The 23,425-nt window shown below is 45.7% G+C and overlaps 1 protein-coding gene across 3 annotated transcripts in view; it reads left to right on the forward strand.

Moving 5' to 3' along the window:
* Positions 1–16,909: 16,909 nt before the first annotated feature.
* The window catches only part of LOC141098617 (cytosolic phospholipase A2 beta-like), a 65,213-nt gene continuing 58,697 nt past the window's right edge, over positions 16,910–23,425 (forward strand). For 2 of the 3 annotated variants that reach the window (XM_073586588.1, XM_073586604.1), the window contains exon 1: positions 16,910–17,124. In XM_073586588.1, coding sequence (XP_073442689.1) covers positions 17,092–17,124 — 33 coding nt within the window. In that variant the 5' untranslated portion in view covers positions 16,910–17,091. The remainder of the gene's footprint in view (positions 17,125–23,425) is intronic. The other variant, XM_073586594.1, reaches the window with a different exon arrangement.

Consider the following 23,425-nt stretch of genomic DNA (forward strand, 5'->3'; position numbering starts at 1 on the left):
ACAACACCCCTGTTGAAGTGGTCCAAACTGAGAGCCCCTCCAATACTATTTCTGCTACACATTACACCAATCTTTAATGTGTTTTGTTGTTACCAATAAAAAAGTTTTATTACAAAAATATAAAAGAAAAAATTTCAGCTAAAGCTGATAAAAAATATTTTTTTTTTTTCAGTCAATCAAATGTTTTTGTTTCTTTTACTGTTAATATAACATGTCGATGTATAAAACTCAATGAGTGGGTGTGTGTGAGTGATTGTGTGAGAGTAGGTGTGTGTGAGTATGTGAATGTATGGGAGTGTGTGTACAAAAACGTGTATGAGTAACGTACGTGTGTGGCGGTGGGGGGAGGCCTGCTGGTGGGCAGTACTGTGGAAGGTCCTTGGATACCGCTTTATAGCCCCTATATTATTTTCTACACACCACACTACATGATTTAGTAGAAAGTTTTTTACTAAATGATAATTTTTGTTCAATTTTAAAACAGCTTTGTCAGGAATTTACAAATTGTGAATATTTTGGTACAAAAAAAAGGTAGTAAAACAATATAGAATACTGATACAAAGGTACTAATACTTTACCAAAATTGAAGCTAACAAGGTACATCTACTTAAACCACAGAAATGGTTTGGTACAACAAGGTAAAAATTTGGTTTTAACATCTCAAACCATGTCATCCTGCCATTCAACTCTACCTTCAGGTGACATAAAGTACTCGGCAAATGTGTCCCTCATTCTGGACACTGCTAGAGTACTTCGCACATTAACACTGCGATAATCATGCAATGTGGTTTCAACATCATTGTCTTCTATAGCAATCTGTTCCTTAGTAATAACCAAATTGTGTAGCACAACACCTGCTTTTACCACCTCATCCACATTTTCTGTTTTCAAGTTAATTGCGGTCAACAGTACTCTCCATTTAGCGGTAAGAATTCCAAACGAACACTCCACCATCCGCCGTGCTCGTGTCAGGTGATAGTTGAACACTCTTTTTGTTGGTGTCAAGTCTCTGCTTGTGTACGGCTTGAGCAGGTGTTCTGACAGTTGAAACGCTTCATCACCTACGCATACAAATGGCAGTGATGGTCCAGAAGTTTGAGGAAGTGGTCTTGGAGGTGGGAATTGGAATGTGTTTCCGTACAAATTACGTCCCATTGCTGAAATTTTAAAAACTTGTGAGTCATTGGAGCGTCCATAGGCCCAATATCCACCGCAATGAATTTGTACTTGGCGTCTGCAATCGCCATCAGGACTATTGAGAAATATTTTTTATAATTAAAAAACTCAGATCCCGATCCTGCTGGTTTAGTGATCCTGATGTGCTTGCCATCAACTGCACCCAGGCAATTCGGAAACTGACAGATGCTGTAAAATTGGTCAGCTATTTCGAGCCACCTCTCTGTTGTGGGCTGTGGGATAAACTCTTCATGTAGACTGTCCCACAATGTGCGGCATGTGTACTTGATGATACCTGATAATGTTGAAATCCCAATCCTATACTGGTACTGTAGCGACGAAAGGGATTCGCCTGTTGCAAGGAATCTGTGGGAAAAGTTAAAAAAAAACAATTAATGCAAAATTACGGCAACAACAGGTGGAAACACATTACCAGTATACTGAAGTCTGCTTTGAAGGATAAAGAATAACAATTGCTTACCGGAGAGTGACCATTCAAACGCTCCGGTGGTGAGATGGAGAAGCGGCAGTAGGTGTCACGTCTCCGGATCAGTTCTCCAACCCTGTCCAGCAAAAAATCAAAAGTTTCCACTTTCATCCTCGTATAATGAAAAAACTTCTCTGGATTTCCGTGCAACGACAGATATAACGTTGCAAACACTTCAAGTGTCAGCCTCTGTGCAGTTATAGGGTGAATCCAGAAACGACGTCGGCGCAGACGCATGATACGCTGCCTTTGTCGCTCCTTCGCCATGACAATTGCTGCCAAAGAATTGGCCTCAAAAGTGAAATCAATGTAAGCCTGAGTGATGTTCCCAATAATGGCTTCCATCTTGCTCCAAAACAACAACCTCTCAACAGGGTGTATACCAAGGTATATATAGGATTTTCTGTAAATACCAGTAGCCAATGGTGGCTTTTGGGCGTTTTTTAAAAACCGGATCCGGCAAAAAAACGGACAAAACGGATGGAAAAACTGATGCACCGGTTCCGGTTTTTTGCCGGATCCGGCGTAATCCATTGGCCGGATCCGGCAAAAAACCGGAACCGGTGCATCAGTTTTTTCACATGTTATGCCGGATCCGGCAATGCGGCACGGCGCCGCATCGCGCCTGATGCACAAAAACTGATGTGTGAAAGTAGCCTAAGTGAGATGGAAAGACACTATACAGAATTACTCAGAGTCAGGCAAAACGGGGTTCATACACAGAGATAGCCGTAACGTACCAAGGATGAGACAGAGCGGATAGTCAGGGCCAAGCAGAAGTCAAAACCAAACAGACATAGAAGGTACCAAGCAGAATCCAAAGCAATATCCAGAGAACAGACCAAGTCATACACAAAGTATCAGGCAACCAGAACACAGCACAAACATACTCAGGGGTCACCACACTATGCCAAGGGCAAGAGTATAACTGACAGGGATGTGGGAGCGTCCTGAGGCTATAAGAAGCCTCTCCCAGAACCAGGGAGAGGCCACAATCATAGCCCCAGGTGTGCAGGTAAGCCTGCACCGGGACCACAACCTATAACCCCAGAAATGCCAGTCATCAGCACTGGTTCCAGACATTAACCCCACGTGTGTGAGTCAAACCCGCACTGAGATCATGACACCTACAGATTACATAGCACAAACCCACTGGTAGGTTCCCTTTAACAGCAAAGATAAGAAACTCATAAAGGCCGGGTTCACATTCGCGTATGTGTGCACAGCGTATACCAGCGTACTGATACGCATGCGTCTTGCGTACATATATTTAACATTGTGTACGCAGGGACATGCGTTTGCATGCGTTCGCATGTGTCGTTTCGCAGTATGCAGCGAACGCAACATGTTGCATTTTTTGAGGTATCAATTTAGCGCAGACATACGCATGCGGGTGAGTACGTCAAAACAACGCATTACTGTCTATGGGAATGCATTGGTACGCAAGGACATGCGTACGCAATGTGTTCAATACACATGTGTTCTACACACTAGTTATGTCCAGGAAATTATTTCACCACCTGCAAAATTCAAATGCATGCGCTGAAAAAACGCAAACGCATGCACGCGCAGCTTTTTTGGCATCATGCGTAAGCTGATGCAGATGAAAAACACAGCGTAACCATACGTTCGAATGCGTTTGCGCATGAAGATGATACGCTGCGCACAGAGATGCTAATGTGAACGTAGCCTAAGAGTTTGTGAAGATGAAAGTTTTAGGTCGTCCGCCATGAACAGAAATGTGGAAAAATCTAAATATATAGCAGCTACATGAGATAATTTTTTTAAACTACTAATGATATCTCATGTACTGTTCGCAGTATATCATTACTGAATGCAGGTTGACCTTTTAATTGCTGTGATAGTTCTCATTGTTAGTTAACTACCCGTTTTGCACAGTTTATTGCTTTCTGGCACGGGCCCCATATGTTTTTAGGTTTCTCAATGGCTGATAAGTATAGGGAGGACCCTTCAGATTTCCCAGACTAGTTATCTTATAAATTAGTATGAAAGCATATATTTATAGAGGGATGAGAAGAGTATGTAGAAATCTGTGACTGGCCTACCCTCTGACAGCTTCTTATTAACACAACTTTCCTTTTGAAATCTCATGAATAAGTGGGGTTGTTTCAGCCGACTGCAGCCTAGTAATTTCATCCATGAAGTAATACATGGCCGGACCGAACCTGCCAGAAAGGAAGCTGCTATTACTTATTTCACAGGGACCAATATCCATCGTCAGAAATGAAGAGCAAGTAGCAATCCTAAAAGTCAGTATCGACCCTTTAATGGACCTTGCCACTTACTTAGTATCAAAGCTAAACCAGAAGCTCTATTCTCAGACACTTGTTTATGGCTGTTTTCCCCTCATCAGTGCAAAGCAAGAGGTCTTATTCGGCTGGATGCACACTAGGATGTGGCCGCGCACATTGCCTGCACGTTTAACCACTGCAGTACCCCGACCCGGATACTCCTTCTGGCCAATGGAGTCTTGCTGACACGTATATCAGGCCGCCCTCCCTTAGTGGAGGCGCCTGATTATTGTGTTACTCTCCATGCCGGTATTTAGGCCCTTGATTTCTGGTTTGCCAGTGTCTCTGTCTTGCTTGAGGCCACTCATCTTTCAGTAGCTTGGTCTCTTTTTGTGTTTTCCCTGTTGCCTGTTTCCCTGTGGCCCTTCGCTGTTCCTCTTCGTCTCTACTACAGTTGCTGTCCTCGCCATCCGTCCCTGGTGATCTCTGGTCTCTGACCTTGTCCTCCGGTTCTTGCATCTATCCTGTCTCTGTCGGTCGGTGTTCTGTGGAATACTTTCTTCCCGTCTCCTCAGTATCTTCCCTGTCCTGTATTATTTTGTTCCGTTTTTGTCTTTTATCTCCCTACAAGCCGCCCTCTTGGTACCGGCTGTCGAGGTACTGGAGCCCCTGGGCCTGCCCCTAACGATCCCTGTATAGGGGTTGGATTCATCTGGTTAGCTCACCCAGTGGATGTACGGTACCGCGACCCAGAGGGTCCACTCTAGGAAGCTCGCTTCTCCCAGGCGTTACAACTATGAGGGCCATTGTAAAACCTTCAGCTTGCGCGTTTTGAGGTCGTCTATTGTGGATTTTAATTTGTGTTTAGGATCATTTTCCATTTGTAGAAGGCATCCTCTTTTCACCTTCAGCTTTTTTACACATAGTGTTATGTTTGCAGAAAGAATTTGATGAAATCTCATTGAATCCATTCTTCTCTCTACTCGTGAAATGTTCCCTGTATGATTGGCTGCAACTCAACCCCAAACCACGATTGATCCACCCCCATGCTTAATGGTTGGCGAGATGTTCTTTTCCTGAAATTCTGTGCCCTTTTTTCTCCACACATACCTTTGATCATAGCCTCATCGGTCCACAGGACTTGTTTCCCAAATGCATCAGGCTTGTTTAGATATTATTTTGCATACTTCTGACGCTGAATTTTATGGTGAGGACGCATAAGAGGTTTTCTTCTGATGACTCTTCCATGAAGGCCATGTTTGTGCAGGTGTCTCTGAACAGTAGAACAATGTATCACAACCCCAGAGTTTGCTAAATCTTTCTGAAGGTATTTTGCTGTCAAGCTGGGTTTTTGATTTGCCTCTCTAGCAATCCTACGAGCAGCTAGCTCTCACTGAAATTTTGCTTGGTCTTCCAGACCTTATCTTGACTTGCACTGTTCCTGCTAACTGCCATTTATTAATTACATTTCAAACTAAGGAAAGGGCAACTGGAAAACACTTTGCTATCCTCTTACAGCATTCTCCTGCTTTGTGGGCCTTTGCCATTTTCATTTTCAGAGTGTTAGGCAGCTGCTTAGAAGAACCCATGGCTGCGATTGCTGTTTATGGCACAAGGTTAGAGGAGGCTGGATTTTTATAGAGGTGGGAAATGTGCATCACCTGGCTTTTCCTAATGATGATAGTGAACAAGCCATAACCCTAGCAGGCTAATTAAGGTCTGAAACCTTGGTGAAAGTTATCTGAGCACACAAATCTCTAAGGTGTCCAAACCTTTGCATCAGCCCATTTTCTTTTTTGTAATTTTTAAAATGGAAAAGATGACAATATATTTTTTTGCCTAAAATACAAAGGAAATGTGTCATCTGGAACTTTAGGCCTTTTAGAGATTATTTAATCTTGCACTTGTGTAACTGTCAATGGCGGATCTTAATAGGGGCGGATGGGGCGGTCGCCCCGGGCCCAAGGTTTTTTGGGGGCCCAGGGGCAGGGGCAGGGGCGGGCTGGGCCGGGTGGCAGAGAGGCAAATGCCCCCCGGACCGCTCTCCCAGCACCTGTACAGGGCCGGCCGTGCCCTGTGCTGTGACACCGCCGGCAGCAGACAGCCGCCCGCGTCACATTCTATGAGGGGCCGGGAGCTGTGCACGGCCGTCACCTTGACGGCTGCTCAGCTCCGGCTCCCTCCGGCTGTACTTCCGGGTCAGATGTCGGGCGTGCGCGATGACGTCATCGTGCACGCGGCGACATGTCCCGGAGGATGCTGAAAGCAGAGGCGCTGCTGGGGAGCGAGCCGGCTGTGAGGTAAGTATGGGGAACTTTTTTTATTTTTTTTTATTTATAAAATGAATTAAATGGGGGAGGGGTGAGTGGGGGCTGTACACAATGAAGGGGGGGGTGACTGGGGCCTGTATATGATGAAGGAGGGGTGACTGGGGCCTGTATATGATGAAGGGGGGGTGACTGGGGCCTGTATATGATGAAGGGGGGGTGACTGGGGACTGTATATGATGAAGGGGGGTGACTGGGGGCTGTATATGATGAAGGGGGGTGACTGGGGGCTGTATATGATGAAGGGGGGGTGACTGGGGGCTGTATATGAAGGGGGGTGACTGGGGGCTGTATATGATGAAGGGGGGTGACTGGGGTTGTACAGGATGAAGGGGGTGAGTGGGGGCTTCACATGATGAAGGGGGGTGAGTGGGGCTGCACATGATGAAGGGGGGTGAGTGGGGCTGCATATGATGAAGGGGGGTGAGTGGGGCTGCACATGATGAAGTGGGGGATAAGTGGGGCTGCACATGATGAAGTGGGGGATAAGGGGGACTGCACATGATGAATTAAGGGGTAAGGGGGACTGCACATGATGAATTAAGGGGTAAGTGGGACTGCACATGATGAATTAAGGGGTAAGTGGGACTGCACATGATGAATTGGGGGTAAGGGGAACTGCACATGATGAATTAAGGGGTAAGTGGGACTGCACATGATGAATTGGGGGTAAGAGGGACTGCACATGATGAATTGGGGGTAAGGGGGACTGCACATGATGAATTGGGGGTAAGGGGCACTGCACATGAAGTGGGGGTAAGGGGGACTGCACATGATGTGGGGGTAAAATTAACTGCACATGATGATGGGGGAGTGGGGCTGCACATGAAGTTGGAGGGGAAGGGGACTGCACATGATAAAATGGAAGGGGGGATAAGGGGCTGCAAATGATGAAGCGGCACTGCAGATGAAGTGAGTGGGTGATAGGGGACTGCAATGGATGAAGTAAGGGGACTTCAAATTAAAGTGGGGACATTAAAGTGGATCCTCTATGGCCAGGATCACGTTGGGCGATTTTGTGCGTATTGGCCGTAGGCCTACAGCTTATGTGCAACGTCTTTTTAGGCCATGTCCACACGTGGTGGAATGGTGGCGGGTTTTCCGTATGGACCCGCAGCAAACCAAGTGCTGCGGTCCGTACGGCTGTCAATTCCCGCACGGGGACCGCAGCGCTCAGGTGGGAAGGGGGTTACAGGGGCCCAGGTTTTATGAACAGCCCCGGGCCCATAGTCCACTTAATCCGCCACTGGTAACTGTTCACAATAACACTAATTTTGACCAGGGGTGCCCAAACTTTGACATACCACTATATATTGCTACTGCTGCTAAGCAGTATCTTCATCTACTTTCGGATCCAATCCTGGATGTACATTTACTAACTCCACCAACTGGTCCAAGAGGCTTCTACACACTTAACATTATGGCTGGTCCATAGAATCAGGGCAACTGTTACCACCCATCTTTCGTGTCTACATCTTTCCTCATAGACTGTAAGCTTGTGAGCAGGGCCCTCATTCCTCTTGGTATCTGTTATGATCTATGTGATTATTGTATGCTGTAATGTCTATTGTCTGTACAAGTCCCCTCTGAAATATAAAGTGCTGCGGAATATGTCGGCGCTATAGAAATAAAATTATTATTATTCTCTCCACCATGCTCCTTTAGATTGACAGGTCTCTCCTTATACACACAGAGAGGGAGATTTGATGGTCCGCTGAGTGGGGATGAGGAGACAATGCCTTGGACCGGCCTCATGGGCTAGTCATCCTTGTTGTATCGTCCTATGCTCCCTTTTTCAAGAATGTTTTCATTGAAAACCCCTCAGGGTTTCGAGCGGCTGCGGCCACTGTTGCTCCTGCCGCCGGCCCTCTGCAGCACGGCGGTGATAGTTTCCAAGTTCCTCCCGCACTGCAGGGAGATAAGCCACCATGCCTCCCCCCACGCACCCCATCCTCGCCGTAGCATGAGACCCCCCCGCCCCCGCAGCCACTCACAGTGTCGCTTGCCTTCTCTGTTCGCAGGACCTGTGATGAGGTCACAGGAGGGGAGGAGTCAGGGGTCACATGATCAGGAGCCTTTGTCCAGACCCCTGATCATGTGACCCCTGACTCCGCCCCTCCTGTGACCTCATCACAGGTCCTGTGCGCACAGCCTTGCCTATTGGTGTCTGCAAGACTCTGCTGTGCTGTTAGCTGTTGTCATGGTGCTGGATGAGATAAGTATGTGTGGGGTCAGGAGGGGTTTACAGGGTAGATGTAGCAGGGCTGTATGTGTATGGGGTGTACTGAGCGGAGCAGTGTGTGTATGAGGTGTACGGAGCGGAGCCGCGTGTGTACTTGGTGTACGGAGCGGAGCCGCGTGTGTTTGGGGTATACGGAGCGGAGCCATATGTGTACGGGATGTACGGAGCGGAGCCAAGTGTGTACGAAGCATACAAAGAGGGCTTTTCCCACGGACACAGGAGTACACGGCGGAGCCCCGAGGAGCATTTTAAAACACACACATGATGTTCCACCTGAAGTGATGTGCTTGAAGCTGACCGGAAATGAGATAATTTCTTGAGGAGATTGTGATAGAACCAGGAATGCTTCAGATCCATCACCGTGTCCTCCGACAGCGCAGACAGCAGGATCGCCTTGAAATCGGGGATGTCGGCCATGTGAGCGGATCATGATATGTCCTGCATCGGGAGGCTCAGGTGGGCACTACAATGGGAGCTGGGCTGCTATAGTATCTTTATAGAATCTTTCTTTATTTCTTTCTCTCTTTTTCTTTCTTTCTCTGTTCTTTCTCATTCTCTGTTCTGTCTTTCCCTCATTTTCTTTCTCTCTCTCTCTCTGTTCTTTCTTTCTCTCTCTAATCTTTCTTTTTTCTTTCTCTCTCTCTCTGTTCTTTCTTTCCCCTCTTTCTTTCTTTTTCTTTCCTCTCTTTCTTTCTTTCTTTCTGTTCTTTCTTTCTTTTCTTTACTTCTTTCTCTCTCTATTCTTTCTCTGTCTCTCTCTGTTCTTTCTTTCCCCTCTTTCTTTCTCTCTCTGTTCTTTCACTGTCTCTCTCTGTTCTTTCTTTCTTTTTTCCCCTCTTTCTTTCTCTTTTTTCTTTTTTCTCTCTCTCTGTTTTCTCTCTTCCTTAGTGCCAGTCAGTGTGCCCATAATGCCAGCCACTGTGCCCTCAGTACAAGTCAGTGTGATCAGCAGTGCTAAATGGGTGCGATTAGGCGTGGACATGGGTGTGACTAGTTGCGGAATGGGTGTGGCCGGGCGTGGCTTAAAATTTGCAGTCTTTATCCCTCTTACCCTTCCTCAAAAGTTGGGAGGTATGATAGGTATGATAGGTATGATAGGGGCAGATATGACCAGGGGGTCTGGTTGCCCAATGGATAGCAGTTCTGCCAGGAATTCTGTCACCGTACTTCTGCACCATTTTAGTAACAAAACCCACAGCGAGATATGGAAGATCCAGGGCTGAAGTGCATTGATCTAACATCCCCTAAGGCCTCATTCAGACATCCGATTTTCGCATACGAGTGCCAACTGTGGTTTTCACGGCTAACCCTCGTTACTTTGATAGTCTGTAATAGCAATTCACATGTCCTTGATTTGTCGCAGACCATGAATTAAATCGAGAGACATGTTCTCTTTTGATCCAAGGGTCGGCTCAAAATCGGCCATTCAAATCTGTGAGTCCGTGAAAAAAATCCGATGACTAGTGTGATCCAATTTTCACGGACTGTCAAATAGGAGATGTCTGAATGAAGCCTTAGGGATATGCCACCAATGTTACAACCTAGAATTTGTATAGAGACGTCACTGTGATACATGGATTCACTAAAGTCTTTCGGGTCATTTTCAGCATGCATGCCGAGGATGACCGTCAGTCAGTCATACCCAATTTGTATTTTTCATTTGACATAATTTTTCATTCACCTTTTTGTTTTCACCTCTCGCTCCATCCTCTACTCATAAATAGTTTGTACCAGTTTCACACATTTACTGTGCATGTAGTGCAATGTGCCGCGCGGCCTCGTGCCACTCATTATCCCCACAAATATGCATTGCGTGTTGATTCATCACAGATTCTTGCTGCGGTGAGTCAGCAGGTTTAGCACACTGTGAATTCAGCCAGGAAGGTTTTCATACAGCATGGGAGCTGTGGACACTTGTCTCATCTTGCAGTGTTTCTCAGGATTAATCGAGTCTAATTTGTGGTTTGGAGGAGGCCCCCCTTGCAGTGCACCACACAATACGGAACGCACACCGTTGTATCACGGATGGTGCCCATGTGCTCTCCGGTTAATATTCATTAGCCCCATTCATCAGGGTTGACGAGATTAATCTGCAAAGTGGGACTTGTCTCCGTGCACAAAGCCATCAAATATAACATATGTATGCATTGTCTTTAAAAAATGGATCGCAATATGGATTCAATACATTAATTCATAAAGTATTGTAGAAACATTTCCTTTGAATGAAAATGTAATCAAATTAGCGAAGTCACATCGCTTTTTGAGACTCATTAGTACGTACTTGTTCCAATGTGCTGACTGCTCCTCAACTCTTTATTATCTTGGATCACCATCGACCCTACTTCGGACTTCGCCTCCTTTTCCCTGAATGAGCTTCCAATCTTGATTTACAGTTTTCGAAAGTTGAACTCACAAGCGCTTTCATGCACGATGAAGGAGCATTTTTGGACACATCGTTGATCATCCCGTTCATACTGCACAATTATTGAGAAAGATCTCCTTCTCTACTCCCCTCTTATCTCCTCTTCCCACAATCACATACAAGATTTCTCCTGCGCAGCCCCCCTTCTCTGGAACTTTCTACCACAACATATCAGACTCTCGCCTACCATGGAAACCTTCAAAAAGAACCTGAAGACCTACCTCTTCCGGAAAGCCTACAGCCTGCAGTAACCACCGATCCACCAAACCGCTGCACGACCAGCTCTACCCTCGCCTACTGTATCCTCACCCATCCCTTGTAGATTGTGAGCCCTCGCGGGCAGGGTCCTCTCTCCTCCTGTACCAGTCATGACTTGTATTGTTTAAGATTACTGTACTTGTATGTATTATGTATACCCCTCCTCACATGTAAAGCGCCATGGAATAAATGGCGCTATAATAATAAGTAATAATAATGATGGGTTGTTACCTTTTAGAATAGGAGGGATAAGTATAAGTGCTCTTTAACGTCTGGTCCCCTATCCTACTAACCAAAATACATATTTTGCCAGGAGGGTTCGTTGATCTGAGCACTCTTGTGTTCTCTTTGAGAAATTTGCTGACTGGCACATAGGCCGGCGGCTTACCTCTGGGAGAACAATGCGATCGGCAGTCCGAAATCAAACATGCGTGATCAACATCTCTCCTAACCATCTGTCGGCCGGCGCCCCCACATGCATTAGACTGTTTGCCGAACCCATCGAAATTGGCTAACACCATTCCAATGTGTATGGGGGCCTGTAGAAACGCCATAAAGGTGGCTAATGCTTATCTATGAATAATAAATAGTGTGACATAAGCGAAGCATTTAAGGATTCAGGGTGACTCAGCCCTGCTTATCATAAAATATTTTGGAATTTTAAACACTTCATAGAATTATCTCTGTAATTCCATCATTTATTCCTGTAATCTCTATCAGAGATTCCTACGTATGGCGGTAAGCATCCCTTCACCTGTAGTCTTAAGGAAGGACATGTATATAATAATAATAATCTTTATTTTTATATAGCGCTAACATATTCCACAGCGCTTTACAGTTTCCACACATTATCATCACTGTCCCCGATAGTGCTCACAATCTAAATTGTGTGGGAGGAAACCGGAGTACCCGGAGGAAACCCACGCAAACAAGGGGAGAACATACAAACTCCTTGCAGATGTTGTCCTTGGTGGGATTCGAACCCAGGACTCCAGCGCTGCAAGGCTGCAGTGCTATCTACTGAGCCACCGTGCTGCCCTATATAATGGTATTGTGTGATTTTTATTATTTTTTCTGTTTTAGCTACGGCTAATCACTCTGAAAGGGAATCTGTCAAAAGGTTTTTGCTTTGTAATCTCAGAATGTCATGATGTAGGGGTTGAGACCCCGATTCCAGTGATGTGTCACTTGCTGGTCTGCATGCTGTCATTTTGATACAATCACAGTTTTATCTGCAGCAGATCTAGCAGTTCTCTGAATTCTGTGCTCTGTATAACCCCACCCACACCACTGATTGGCAGCTTTCTGTGTACATTTATTGACAAAAAGCTGCTAATCAGTTTTGGGGGCGGGGTTATGTGAGCAGTTGACTAGAAGGCACAAGACACCTAGTCCTTTAGTGATAATCTGCTGAAAAAACACTGATATTATTGAAACCGAAACACCAGAGGCGTAGCTAGGGTTTTGGTTCGGGGGGGCGAAACTTCTGAGTGGGCCCCTAAACAGAGAACCTCAGCATATGACCGCGCTGTTGCCAAAAATAATGATAATAATCTTTATTTTTATATAGTGCTAACATATTTTGCAGCGCTTTACAGTTTGCACACATTATCATCACTGTCCCTGATGGGGCTCACAATCTAAATTCCCTATCAGTATGTCTTTGGAATGTGAGAGGAAACCGGAGTACCCGGAGTAAACCCACACAAACACGGGGAGAACATACAAACTCCTTGCAGATGTTGTCCTTGGTGGGATTCAAACCCAGGACTCCAGCGCTGCAATGCTAACCACTGAGCCACCATGCTGCTCATATATAATCTATACATATACCCGTATGAGGAGGGGGCATCATGATACCTCGTATGATGGGGGCAGCATGATACCCCATATAAGGGGGGTAGTATGATACCCCGTATGAGGGGGGAGCAGCTTGATACCCCATATGATGGGGGCAGCATGATACCCCATATAAGGGGGGTAGTATGATACCCCATATGAGGGGGGAGCAGCATGATAACCCATATGATGGGGGCAGCATGATACCCCGTATGATGGGGGGTTGTATGATACCCCTCATGAGGGGGGGGGGCAGCAGGATACCCTATATAAGGGGGCAGCATGATACCCCATATAAGGGAGGGCAGCATGATACCCTATGAGGGGGGCTGCATTATATTCTGAAGGGGCTACATTATATTCTTTGTGGGGGTCTGTATTATACCATGTGAAGGGCTACATTATAGAGAAAGAAAGAACAGAGAGAGAGAAAAAACAGAAAGAACAGAGAAAGAGAGGAAAGAAAGAACAGAGAGAGAGAAAGGAAGATTAGAGAGAGAAAGAAAGATTAGAGAGAAAGAAAGAGGGGAAAGAAAGAAAGAACAGAGCGAAAGAAAGAACAGAGAGAGAGAAAGGAAGAGTGGAAAGAAAGAAAGAACAGAGAGAAAGAAAGAAGAGAGACTAAAAAAGAACAGAGAGAGAAAGAAAAAAAGATTAGAGCGAGGAAGAAAGAACAGAAAGAAAGAACAGAGAAAGAGAGAAACAGAGAAAGAAAGATTCTATAAAGATGCTATAGCAGCCCGGCTCCCATTGTAGTGCCCACCTGAGACTCCCGATGCAGGACATATCATGATCCGCTCACATGGCCGACATCCCCGAGTCCAAGGTGATCCCGCTGTCCGTGGTATTGGAGACGGTGATGAATCTGAAGCATTCCTTGAAGTGCCTCCATGGTTCCGTCACAATCTCCTCCCGAAATTACCTAATTTCCGGTCAGCTTCCAGCACATCACTTCTGGTGGAACGTCACGTGCGAATTTTAAAGTGCTCCACGGGGCTCTGCCGTGTACTCCTGTGTCCGCGGGAAAAGTAAGCTCCCGACCGGGGCAGACTCTCTCAAAATTGAGCCGGTTGGGAGGTATGAATGCTCCCCACCATACACCTTGTACACGCATAGCTCCGCACACCTCATACACACACGGTTCCGCTTTCTATGCCTCGTACACACTGCTCCGCTCCGTACACCTCGCACACACACGGCTCCACTTAGTATACACATGGCTTCACTCCGTAGACCTCGTACACATGCGGCTCTGCTCCGTACACCTTGTACACACGCAGCCACACTGTACACCTTGCATACACATGGCTCCACTCCGTAAACCTTGTACACATGCGGCTTTGCTCCATACACCTCGTACACACGCGGCTCCGATCCGCACACCTCGTAAGCACGCGGCTCCGATCCGCACACCTCGTAAGCACGCGGCTCCGCTCCGTACACCTCGTACGCATGCAGCTCCGCTCCGTACATACACAGCTCTGCTACATACACCCTGTAAACCCCTCCTTACCCCACACATAAACTTCTCCTCATCCAGCGCACCATGACAACCAGCACAGCAGAGTCCAGCATAGTGCATACAGTCAGTGAGGCCCCTGATCATGTGAACTCGACTCCTCCCCTCCTGTGGCCTCATCAAAGGTCCTGTGGCCGAGAAGAGAACATAGTGGCAGAGAGCAGGGAGATGATCGATTCTCCCTGCTCTGCCGCAGATACAGTTTACAGTAGCGTAAATCCAGGTGGGCCCCCTCAGAGCGCGGGGCCCGGAGCCACCACCCCCTCTGCCCCCCCCGGTAGCTACGCTACTGCGAAACACACATCGCTGGAATCAGGGTCTCAGCCCCTACATCATGCAGAACTCAGATTACATGAGAAAAAAAAGCTACATATAAATTATTGAGGCGTTTCTATTTGACCAAATAAAAGCTCTAAATGTAGCCAATGGATGAATTAGAAGCAGAGGGAAAAAAACTTCCCATACACAAAAATCTCCAAAGAATCTGCTTCAAATATTCTTTAAATAGCCTTCCTTGCATTAAAAGGAATCTGTCACCTCATTATTGCCCTATCAGCTGCGGCCACCGCCATTAGGGGCTTATCTGCAGCATTCTGTAATGCTGTAGATAAGCCCCCGATGTAACCTGAAATAGAAGAAAAACGAGTTAGATTATACTCACCCCGGGGGGTCCCGTCCGATGGGTGTCACGGTCCGGTCCGGCGCCTCCCATCTTCTAGTGATGACGTCCTCCTTCTTACTTCGGCCGCGGCTCCTGCGCAGGTGTACTTTATCTGCAGAGTAGTAAAGTACTGCAGTACACAGGTGCCGGGAAAGGTCAGAGGGGTCCGGGCCTACGCACTGCAGTACTCTGCTCTGCCCTCAACAGGGCAGATACTGTATAGTACGCCTGCGCAGGAGCCGCGGCAGAAGGAAGGAGGAGGACGTCATCACTAGAAGATGGGAGGCGCCGGACCGAGACACCCATCCGACCGGACTCCCCGGGTGAGTATAATCGAACTCGTTTTTCTTCTCTTTCAGGTTACATCAAGGGCTTATCTACAGCATTACAGAATTCTGATAAAGCGCCTGTTGCGGGCGCGAAACGTACGTCGGGGGTCGTTGCATGGGCCTTCACCTCCTCTGCTCCCCGGTAAGCAGCCTGCCTTTACTTGTTTCCACACTTCGGTCATTTGGACCGCTGGGCGGGTCGTCTCCCGGGTTCTCTCTGGCACAATTGCGCAGTTTTGATATGCTGATACATATGTTATTAACTATTTAAGAATCCTTTCACATGTCATTGATTCATTTATGTTCAGTGTCCATTGGACTTGCACATTGACCCCTCTGGATGTTTTTTTTTTTTTTTTTTTTGGCGCTCTAGACATGTACAACTATGTACAATACACATTTAATTGAGTATGCCATATTTGACTATCTTTTACCATTAGACATATGTCTGTTATGTGCAATGCCCATGGGCTGACTGAACGTTGTGCCATGTAGATTTCGAGCACTGGTATCATTTTATTTACCCTGTCCTTGTCTGTCCTGATTGTTGTATCATTGGGGCTTATCCCCCCTATTTTAGTCAACTTGTATACTTGTCAGCACTTGATGTGAGTACTAATAAAATTTATACTTTTGCATATATTTTGGATCCGTTACTCCGTTTTCTCCTTTTTAAGATTAGCATATGGAGTGGTAATCCATGCACAAGGCGTTTTTGGACCATGGTCACCGCCTTGTCTCGTTCTCTGATACTGGGCATTATCATATATGTAAGCATTACAGAATTCTGTAGATAAGCCCCTGATGGCAGTGGCCGCAGCTCATAGGGCAATAATGAGGTGACAGATTCCCTTTAAAATGGGAAACATTGCTTAATTGCAAGGAAATGCAGATTTTTCTCTGCCCTCCGCCAAGTGTAAAAAAAGGTACAGACAGTGTAGGGTCAAAATCTGTGCTAAAAAGTCCACAAAAACCTCAGGCTTTTTCTCTTTTTTTTTCCAGGCTCCAAAAAACTCCTTAAAAACTATGTGCATATACCCTCAAGCTATTTCAAGGAGTTTGTTTTTTTTAGCATAAACTGATCAGAAAAATCTTCCGATCATCTTCAAAAACTTTGAGTTTCTGCTCCGAAAACTCAATAAAAAGTCTCTGTGTGCACATGCCCTTACTCCAGGCAGAAAGGGCAAGTTGCTTGTTCTTTAGGTGCAGTTTTCACTTTTAGTCTTTCTTGAATTGTGTCTGAAAGTCACATAAATTATAATTTCCTTTCTGCGTCTAGGGGTCAGAGTTCGTTGCTTACTGGCTTGCCGTTAACATTAATGACATAGATGGCCCGTGCGCCTCCTCCCATCCATACCTTGCTGATGATCTTTGATGTGCAGAATGAAGGAGGTGTTTGCATGTAATGGTGCCTATAATTTAGAGACAGGCGTGGTGAGCAATGTATATTTACATCTCTAATCTTTCCACAAAGCTCACTCCGGAGTTTCATCTTTTATTGTCAGCAAGTGACATTTGTTAATATTCCCATTCATTCACCTGGCTCCAATGTAATCAACACGGCGCGCCCACTACAAGGATGGCTCGGAGACCTTCTGCTATCTCCTATCGTGTGAGTCTGACTTATTTATTCTTGTATCTGCTGGAAATTATATTTCATTGCTAGGAATATTCGGCTTCAAATAATAATTTGATTTTCATTTATGATATAGTAGTTTTACTTCATGGATTATAGTAGAGGAAAGTGAATCTACATAGATAAATCTACATGATCCGCAATCATATGTAGATCAAAGAACAATGGACCCAATGTCTTTGGACCATACAACACTGACGTTTCTGGTCTCTGGGCAGTGGCCACCATTTCTGGTCTCGGGTTAGTGGCCTCTGTTTCTGGTCTCTAGTCAGTGGCCTCTGACATTTCTAATCTCTAGGCAGCGGCCACCAACATTTATGGTCTCTTGTCAGTTGCCTCTGATATTTCTAAACATAGGGGACAGTTACCTCTGATGTTTCTGGTCTAGATTGCAATGGCCTCTGACGTTTACAATCTGGGTCAGTGGCTTATGACATTACTGGTCTCAGGGGCAGTAGCCCCTGACGTTTCTGTTCTGGTCTTAGGGCAGTTGCCTCTGACGTTTCTGTTCTCGGGGCAGTTGCCTGTGAGGTAGCTGATCTTGGGGTAGTGACCTCAGACTTTTATGTTCTCAGGGCAGGGGATTCTGAAGTTTCTGTTCTCCGACATTTCTTGTCTGGGGGCAGTAGTCATTGATGTTTCTTTTCTAGGTGCAGTAGCCTCTGATGTTTCTGGTCTAGGGTACAGTGACCTCTGATGTTTCTGGTCTGGGTCAGTGGTCTCTGATATTTCTGGACTGAGACAGTGGCTTCTGATGTATAAGGCAGTGGCCGCTGATGTTTTTGATCTCAGGGGTAGTAGACTCTGACATTTCTGTTCTCAGAGCAGTGGACCTCTGACATTTCTGGTCTGGGTCAGTGGTCTCTGATATTTCTGGACTGAGACAATGGCTTCTGATGTATAAGGCAGTGGCCGCTGATGTTTTTGATCTCAGGGGTAGTAGACTCTGACATTTCTGTTCTCAGAGCAGTGACCTCTGACATTTCTGGTCTGGGTCAGTGGCCTCTGATGTATAAGGCAGTGGCCTCTGACGTTTCTGGTCTCGGGGCAGTGACCTCTGACGATTCTGGTGTTGGTGCAGTGGCCTAGACGTTTCTGGTCTCAGGGCAGTAGACATTGACGTTTCTGGTCTCGGTGCAGTGACCTCTGACGTTTCTGGTCTTGGGGCATTTGCCTCTGATGTTTCTTGTCTTTGGGCAGTTACCTCTGATGTTTATGGTCTTTGGGCAGTGACCTCTGATGTTTATGGTCCTAAGATTATCTGTGTTTGTGATCCTTTAAAGCAATATGTCTTCTCTGTGCTAAAATAAGATAAGAATGTCCACCTAATTTAGCAGACTCTATATCTATTGAGAAACAATGCTGGATTTAATCACAGTGGTGGCTGGTAAACAATCCCAGCATTTGTTGAACCTGTCCATACAGTAGACTTTTATATACATTCCACCTATGCCATGAGTGTGTCATTTTTGCTTATGTTTGTGTTTTCTTTAATTGTATTAATACATTTGCAATGAATGTAAATTGCAAAGAGCCTTGCAGGCTTAAAGCGTAATTTGTATGTGGTGTAGTCCCACTATCTGTCACTCTTAGGCCCAAATTCATTATTTTGCATCAGAATTCTGGCGTAAAACTTTTTGCAACGTCTCAACCTTTTTTTCAACTCGTAGCTGCAGAAAAATGTTGCCCCTTTTGACATTTTAACTCCAAGTTCCACCTACTTTTTAGAAAGTGGATGAAGCTTAGCAGGTAGGAACATGGCCAAGCGAGGCCGGAAAAAAGCAGCGTAAATTGCGACGGAAATATATTCCAGTTCTTCACTGTACGTTTCTAACATTGGCACCAAATGAATTAAGAGGAGCACTCCGTGTAATGGATTTGGCGCATCTTACTCCAGGCGGATAAAACGCCAGTTAGTAATAACCTGTAACTAGTTGTCATATTTAATAACCACCAATAACTAGTCATTAGTCACTGCTAACTACAGGCTGTCATTCAGTCATGTATTGATGCGTGCACATCTTTATTATGGGTTTTGTTTATGGCTTTCTATAATGTATGAGGAGGAGAGGTTTATTGCCTGCAGTCTTTTCGTTATACATTTCTTTTTTCTGTCGTTATACTTTATGCTTTCCATCTTTGACATTCATGGCATGTCTACAGAATATGTTCTAATTGTCTGATATATGCAGGACCCACTTCTGGGACATGCACCCACCCCAGTGCCGTTTCTCCATTTCTGGTGGCTGCCTCACCAGGTGCGATGGCGGTTGGGAGGAACCCATGGCCTGGCGATAGATGCATGTCCTACATACATACCAGGCATTTAGGGAACTTCATAGATTATAGTAAAAGAAAACATAAAGAGAACATAAAAACTCCTTGCAGAAGTTGTTCTTGGTGCAATTCAAACCCAGGACCCCAGTGCTGCTGTGCTAACCACGGAGCCACTGTGCTGCCTGGTAATACTCGCCTACTGTCACCCTCATGAATCCACCACTGGCCAGTGGTTTGACAAGAGACCGGAAGCAGACACATCACTGTTCAACCACCCGTTGGAGTACTGTGGCTGGGATTGCCTGCAGTGGTCAGGTGACTACAAGCAGCCCAACATTGGATGTTTTATGCTCAGTCATCAGGCCATAGTGGTCTTGGCTGCTGGTTGAACAGTAATTTCTCCACTCCCTTCCATGTGCTGGATCCAGGTGGATGCCAGTAGGTGAGTTTTACAGTTTAATTTCTACATATTCAGTCCCTTTGGGCAATGTTTTACTTAAATTTTTTTTTATAGATGATAAGCTATCATAATATTACTAAAATGCTTTATTATGTCACCTATATTTAAATGGAATCTGTCACCAGGTTTTTGCTACTCCATCTGAGAGCAACATAATGTAGGGGCACAGACCCTGATTCCAGCTATGTCACTTGCTACTGCAGTTTTGATAAAAGCTTTGTTTTATTGGCTGTAGATCTGGCAGTGCACTGAATGCTGAGCCCTGTATAACCCCACCCTCACCACTGATTGGCAGCTTCCTGACACTGTACACAGGAAGCTGCCAATCAGTAGTGTGGGCGGGGTTACACACAGCTCAGCATTCCAGCTCTGCTCACATCTACAGCAGAGAAAGCAGAGATTCTAACAAAACTACACTACGCAGCCCAGGAACTGATACATCGCTGAAATCAGGGCCTCTGCCTCTACATCATGCATCTCTCAGATTACATATAAAAAACTTCCTGATGGATTACTGTAAAGTGTATACATTTTAGATAAAGGAAAATATATACTTTTTAATGTTGCTGTGTTCACCTATTGATTTGATGTATGCTAGAAATATTTTATTGTCGCGTTGGCACCTCGCCTTTAGTTTATGAGCACACATGGACTGTTTTCATTATGCCAGTATTTTTGAGTTAGTCATATACATTTTTAAACTTATGAACTCAATCACCATTTGTCTATAAAGCTGGTTGTTGGCTAAATAAGAGCCACTGGGAGCCTTTATTTTTGCTACAAGTGGCCTCATGATAGGTGATTAAATTATTAAAAATCATTTTAATAGTAATTGCTGTTGGCTGGGATTTGCAGTGCTTTACAACATTACACAACGAGCTGACACACTTCACTTAAAATTGTTGAATAAAGATTTATGCGCCTGGAGATAGAAGGAGGGACGGTCTGATTTGGGAAAGTATTGCACCCACGTTACGGCACAATACATGTATACAGTACCTTCGCACATTTCTGGAAAGACTGGTTAGTTGGCCCATCCCGATACTGTTTCTTTTGTTTGGAGACCCATAAATTGTAAAGTAATAATTATTTTTCATCAGGTTAGAAAGTCGTAAAAGCTATTAGGAGGCAAATTCCATGTCTATAACAATATTTGTACATATAGGAGGTGTTTGGAAGGATAAGCGTTCGGATGAGTCACGTCATCTCTAACGGAACGGATTATTTTTATTGCTGTTCTTCCTCGTAGTCTATGCGGTTGTCATCAAGGCTTGTGCCCGCAGCTTCTTTGGTTATACAGAGAGAAAACTTCAAGGGACTGTCCATCCTTTTTTCTCCTTAAAAATAATCCTTCTGTAATCTAAAAAAAGCCCAAAAACATGTACTCGCCTTCTGATCCCAAGCTGCACCTCTGCTGCTCATCTTTCCGGGAGAGGGGGGCATGATCCCCAATGGTCATTCCCAGGAAGTGAGGAAACTGGCAGGGGACCTGATCAGTAATATTGAGGAGCCGTGCGGCATCAGTAGAGGAGTATGGACCCATTTTTATGAGAAAAAAGGAGTAGACAGCCCATTTGAATAGTAAGTCTGACCCCAAAAAGTATCTGTCCGCATGTAGATATGACATTGTGGAAAATGGGGGGTTGGCAGGCGCCCCAGTCCTCTAGCCGAAACCGCATGGACCAGGTATCGTCCCGCCGAATACCCACTCCCCCTTTAGAATGGGCATAATGCTACTTAGACAACACAGTCCCAGCACAGTATCCCAAGATGGTGCACATTACAGAGTCTCACCCTTCCGCTGACTCGCCGGGATAATGGCAGCTGTTCCTTCAGAGCTCCCAGGGTCGGCTACCCCTAATGTGGCATGCACACAGAGAGGAGGTAATGACAAGCTTAGGAAGATGACAGTCCATTGAGGTACAAGGCCAGTTGACCCAAGGGTCACAACCTGGCTTCTCCGAACGTCTCCATGGAGCCAGGCGACCGGTGGGTCCCAATTCTGGCTTTCTCCAAACATATCCATGGATCAGCAATGGTCTGTAACACAGGTATATGGATGCACTGGCACAGAAGCATAGAGCAAGGGTTAACAATTATTCACTTTATCAAGACAGGAATATCCTCCTAGCAGGGAGAAAATAAGGGAATTACAATTAAAGGGATGAGTGTTAAACAGGGTAACTAATTCAGTTTAACAGTCAATAAATCGGTTTCACTTAACGTGACTCAGTTGTCCGTTTCTCCCGCAGAGTCCGATGGTTGCTTGGCTGCCTTCTGAGGCAGCCTAACAGATGTCTTGTACCACGCCTAACAGATGTCTTTACTTCTGGCTGCAGTGGGCGGCCACCAGTTTTGCCCACTGAGCCCCTAGTCCACTCAGTTGCAGTTCAAGAGAATGGGGTCCTCCGTAAACCTCCACTCGGCGTGCGTTTCCTTGCACACCCGCTGGTACTGGAGAGTCCTCACCGCACCTGCCCAGGATCTCTACTTTGAGGCCTATCTCTCCCCACAGTCCATCAACGGTCCTCACTCTCTCTGCTCTCCGGCGGGAAGTGCCTCTCTTCCCGCTCAAACCTCCTTATACTTTGACTCACCACACCCCCTCTCCGCAGGTCATGGGTCACCTCCGTCCTCAGTTTCCTTCCCCCCCTGCAACAAGAGGCGCGGCCCCAGCAGTTCTGGACCCAGTGCACTGTCAGCACCCAGAGCCCGCTCATCTTCCTTATAGGTCAATGGAGCAGATCTGTATTCTTCCAACAGGGGATCAGAACCCCTAGGTTGTTTCCTGTAAAATGATAGATCCGTGTCCCCAGTGATGGAGCCATGATGTATTGGCAGCAGCCCTGTAGGGTCTTGGCAGAATCTCTGGCTGCCTCTCTCTCTCTGTGTCTCACTGAACATAGGCAGATCCTCCTTTTTTATAGATCACAAATTTTCATTAGGCATTCCATCACAGGCTTGGGGGGAAGGTGCTAGGGGGCCATCACTCACTCCTGGAGTGTTCAAACAACATTCATAGATTGTCCTTCATATTGCATAGCACCAAAGGGTCATCAACATATTAGCAAACATTCAAGCATTGTGCCTTTGTTTCCCAAAGATAGTAGAACAAGACAAGGACTGCAATACTAGGACAGATACAATAGGTAATCAACAGCCAGTCAACAAATGGCAGCCATTGAAACATTAATTCAATGACAATAAGGGTCAGCAGTCATTCTCATATGAACTCTAGTTCATGTCCCTGGGCCTACTGCAATAATAGTCATCTGGTTAATTAAGATACAATGCTGTATCTTCACAGACACCATAGGCTTTATAGTTGTAAGTCGATCTTCTTTCTCTTGGTAAGTCGGGAAAACTGTGACTCAGATGGCTCCGTATTCTTCTCTCTAGTTTTATTATGGGTAGTATTGGTTGGTGTGCAATGGAGGCTGCATGATGGAAGAAGGGGCATACATTTATTTAATTGCGATCTTCTGGTGATGGGGATTGTCTCGCCTCATAGCCAAGAATTATCCAATGTGTTGTATTAGC

The sequence above is a fragment of the Dendrobates tinctorius genome, unplaced genomic scaffold, assembly GCF_039654945.1.
Source record: "Dendrobates tinctorius isolate UK_male_01 unplaced genomic scaffold, ASM3965494v1 ptg000010l, whole genome shotgun sequence".
Classification (NCBI taxonomy): Eukaryota; Metazoa; Chordata; class Amphibia; order Anura; family Dendrobatidae; genus Dendrobates; species Dendrobates tinctorius.